The following is a 4645-nucleotide window of genomic DNA, read 5'->3' on the forward strand; positions in this document are numbered from 1 at the left end:
GGGGGGGGGGGGGGGGGGGGGGGGGGGGGGGGGGGGGGGGGGGGGGGGGGGGGGGGGGGGGGGGGGGGGGGGGGGGGGGGGGGGGGGGGGGGGGGGGGGGGGGGGGGGGGGGGGGGGGGGGGGGGGGGGGGGGGGGGGGGGGGGGGCGAAGAAGTTGGTTGAAGGTCAGGAGTATTCGGGGTGTTCAAGTACAACCCCTTGTATTCATTAGTTCGAAGGGAAGAGCTCCTCGGACTGGGCCGAGGACGAACTTTCCCTTAGAACACTTAGCCAAAATTCACTTATTGATCCTGTAAACCCTCACCAACTGTTATATCTTTCGCTAATGCCTAGTCCTTCTATCCACTCTTTACAAATTTATTGTAAATGGTTGCCTGGGCTCGGGTCCACCCATCCCCAGGAGGGAGGTGCCCAAACCGGGTCCTTACACTTAGTATAAATGATTCTTCTCAAAAAAAAAAAAAAAAAAAAAATTTAATTCTAGTTGTTGTTTAATTAACAATAAAATTTAATGGACATCACAAAACCATTAAAATTCCTGAAGATCGACAAACAGGAGTACATAGTAGAATACAAATACCTGTTTTTGTCATCCCAACCAGAAATATTGGCTGCTTTACTTAAAGCATCCCTCCACCTTTGTACCTTCGTCTTATCTTTAATTTTTTTTTCTAGCTTAGTCAACACTTTTCCAAAATCCCCTTTTTGCTTACGAACTTCAGATGGATCCACTTGATAGAAAATTGGTAGCACTATTTTGGTACACTCAATAATCTTAGCAAGTTCATCCAAACACCAACTAGAGGATGCATAATTTTTAGAAAATACAATTATGGATGTGCTTGAGTTTTCAATGACTTTGAGAAGCTCTTCAGAAATGTTTTCTCCCCTAGGAAGATTATCATCAATAAAGGTTTGAATACCCTGTTGAGTTAGAGCCTTATGTAAATGGCTTACAAAACCACGGCGAGTATCTTCACCTCGGAAGCTCAAGAAAACATCAAAGTTCTTGAGTTGGTGAGATGAGGCCATTGGGATTTACGAGCAAAAAGAAGAAAAAAGTTGAAAGGAGGAGGAGAAGGAAAGCTGTGAAAGCGGTGTCAATATAAAGTGAGGAAAGTGAACAGGACGAGGCTGAGTGAATGGGTGCAGGGGGCTACACTTTATTCTAGTCTTGCTTTCAAAAAATGACACGCATTTTACATGAATTGCAATATCATGGAAGTTTCTGAGTAAAGCTTTTGCACTCGTACAAGTTGGGTTTAACCCAAGATCGTGTTTGTAATATGGTGGAGGCTACCACTTGGTTTGTTTTAATATATTATCCAGTTTACCCAAAAAAAAAAAAAGTTTCTGTGTAAAGCCCAAAATAACTCTTTGAACTTTCAACGAACCATACCGGAGTCATTATATTTAATATACAGCTGTTCCACCAACTTTAAATCATGTTAAAGTTTCACCGACTTTGTTAAATTTAGTGGAAGACTGAAACTTTAAGAATTTTTTATATTCTTCCGAACATGAAACAATATTTTAAAGTTTTTTTCTCGTATCAGTGGTGGTCATGGATGATTAGATTAGAGCCTTTAGATGATAATGTAAAAAAAAAAAAAAAAGTAAAGCATCCAATCCAAAAAAAGCGTAAATAAGGGGATTAGATTGGTGTTGCCTTTGTTTTCTTTGTAGTGTCTCTTTTCTTTGAAAAATAAACTCTTAACTTTACGGCACCAATAACAAAAAATGATGTTTCTATAATATTTTCACTATAATTTTAAATGACATATATTTACCGGTGATTATTAATAGAAGTGTCAATTCAAGAATTTGGGTTAGCATGTCGTGTTCGTGTCGTGTCGAGGTAGGAGTACTTGACTAAATGATTCAACCTGAACCTAATCCATTTAATAATTACGTCATGATTTTTTAACCCTAATCCGGCTTGTTAATAAGTCGGGTTAACCTGACTCAACCCACCTAATACGCTTAATAAACATATTGGGTTGATGTGAATGTGACACAAGTCACACAACCCATTTCAATCTACTTAATATTAAATATAATATCCATCTAGAAATAAATTTTTTTTAATCCCAAAAATAGTGCATACACTTTAATTCTTCAACCCATTTAAAGTGTTTATTTATTTATTTAATAAGTCGATATTTGAAATCCTAATCTACTAAGAAAGGGTTCGGATGCAAACAAGATGAGACATTTCTTAATTTATGTGGTCATGCTTTCTGTGCGAAAGTAACTTATTAAACTTTCTAGGTATCATACCTATGCTTTAATTTTACATTGCTATATCATGGAAGTTTCTGAGTTAAAAGTGTATGTTATAGTCAATTCAATAGCCATGTATTGAGGACATTAAATAGTAAATAGCTAGCTTCACTAAAAAAATATAAAAATAAAATTTTTCATATTTTGTAATATTTTTTAATGTTCAGAAGTTATATAAAAGAAAGGAAAATAAAGAAGAAAATGTTTTAATGGCTTAGTATGCACTAGGGTCTTGATTATAAACCAGCTTATTTCTTCTTCTTCTTCTTTTCCTATTTTCTGTAAATCTCACATGTATCTTCTACTTATTTTATTTACCTTTTAACTTTTATCTATAACGTTTTCGACAAAAATTTAAATAAGTTTTTTTCCAAACGGACGCTTAAATTCATATAGTTAGCTCTTTTTATAATAATTTATTATTTTCTGTAAAAATGAGTGAATAAATAATCACATTTGGAAATAATTATAAAATGAACGTCATGATTCAATATTTTATAAAATAAAAGTCTAAAGTTTAATATGCACAACTATATGACTTCAAATTGTTACAATTTAATCATCGTATGAGTTTGACGAAAACAATAGAAGCTATACATGAGGTTTATAAAACCATATCCATGATAACCATAAATTGAAAAATTATTAGTTTACTTTCTACTACACATGTAAAACTTGCATGATTATAGACTATATAAATATATACAATATTGTATAGATTTGTACTACAACATTATATTGTACACACTGTCGTGCAATTGTGTACAATTTACATTAATAGCGCGCAGATAAAAATTAAACCAATAAATTGTCCTTATAAATTTTACTCATTTAAAGTCTACAGAGAGAACAATGAAGCATCCGATGATATTTTTCAAGCCTTGACATAAAATATTGTGGCCTGTACTAACGGCCCGATCCCGCCACCTGATGCAAAGTCGCACTGCAAGTTTCTTCCCCGAAAGAGCACGATCATGTGAGAAAAATGTGCGGAAAGTAGCTTTATATTTGTAAATAATTGGTTTCTCATAGAAAAAAAGAAAAAGATGGGGAACAAAATCAACTACCTAAAGATATGCTACCCTACCACCGTGTGTGCCTGTGACTCCTCGCCTGAGCTGAGCAAAGGCAATGAGTTTGTCTCCATTGTTATTATTATAATACTCAAATAGTCATCAAATGACCTTTGCTTTGATCATGGAATACTGGATGAGGCTCAAAGACAATCCTAAACCAATGTTTACGTACGTTTTATAAGTTAACAATTTTTGCAATAATTATTAATTTTATTTCCTATCTTTACAATCGTTCAAAAATTGCAACATTTTCATATAGCAATTAGCAATTTTATTTCCTATCTTTACAATCGTTCAAAAATTGCAACATTTTCATATAGCAATTAGCAAAATCTCGATGATATTTCACTGCTATTTTTCTTTTTCTTTTTAATTTAAAATTACGCTGACATTTTATAAAATAAAATTAAAAATGCTGACATGTAAGTCAAGGTGGCAAATGATGTGACAATTTTATTTTTATTTTTATTTAGACCATTTGAAACATCACGCATTTTCATCCACTAGATAACGGCAGAGGCTAAATTAACATGACATTGAAAGGTTAGAGACCAACTTGACACAATTGAAAGGTTAAAGACTAAATTGAAATTTGATGTAAGAATAGAGACCAAATATATAGTTTACCTTTTTTTTTTTTTTTTTTTTCCTTTCCTTCCACTTTTCCATCCTTCCACTATATTCTATACTCGTACTTTTTCACCCCTCCAATCAAGCAAACCCTTATAAACATTAATTCCTATATAGAATTTCTTTTTCTTGTTTTTTTAATAGGGTTGTGTTAACCACAATTGTGCCCATTAACAATCACTTTTTTGTTTTTTTACTGTTATTCTGACAATTTTTTTTTTTTTTTGCAACTTTATGTTATTTTTTCAACTTTAAAAATATTTTTGTCTTTTTTTTTTAATTTATCTCTCTTTTTTTTCTTTTCTTTTTTTTTGGTTATATAGATTCACATTAAAGAAACTTTAACCAGTACCTTACGGTGCAAGGTGCTTCTTAACATTTCCTTATTTTTTAATGAGAAAATTTAAGATAGAATTTTTTTAAAAGTAGTAAGAAATTATGTACTTAAATTTAGAACAATTATTTAACATATGACCATCTATTTACCATGCTTATTTACTATAATAATTTCTTAAAACTTATTTACTAAAAATAGTATCCACGCGCAAAAAAATTCTACTAAGAATGATAACAAATGTCGTTATCTTCCAACAATAGATAACTAAGTTTTGATAAAACATTATCACAATATTTAAATTTTCACAATAAATTATGTT

General features: G+C 32.8%; 1 protein-coding gene across 1 annotated transcript in view; it reads right to left on the reverse strand.

Moving 5' to 3' along the window:
• LOC111992630 (disease resistance protein RPV1) overlaps positions 1 to 1142 on the reverse strand; it is an 8732-nt gene extending 7590 nt beyond the window's left edge. The window contains exon 1 of the mRNA XM_065762455.1: positions 581 to 1142. Coding sequence (XP_065618527.1) covers positions 581 to 1032 — 452 coding nt within the window. The 5' untranslated portion in view covers positions 1033 to 1142. The remainder of the gene's footprint in view (positions 1 to 580) is intronic.
• Between the last annotated feature and the right edge of the window lie 3503 nt (positions 1143 to 4645).

Source organism: Quercus suber, unplaced genomic scaffold (assembly GCF_002906115.3).
Source record: "Quercus suber isolate HL8 unplaced genomic scaffold, Cork oak 2.0 scaffold_459, whole genome shotgun sequence".
NCBI lineage: Eukaryota > Viridiplantae > Streptophyta > Magnoliopsida > Fagales > Fagaceae > Quercus > Quercus suber.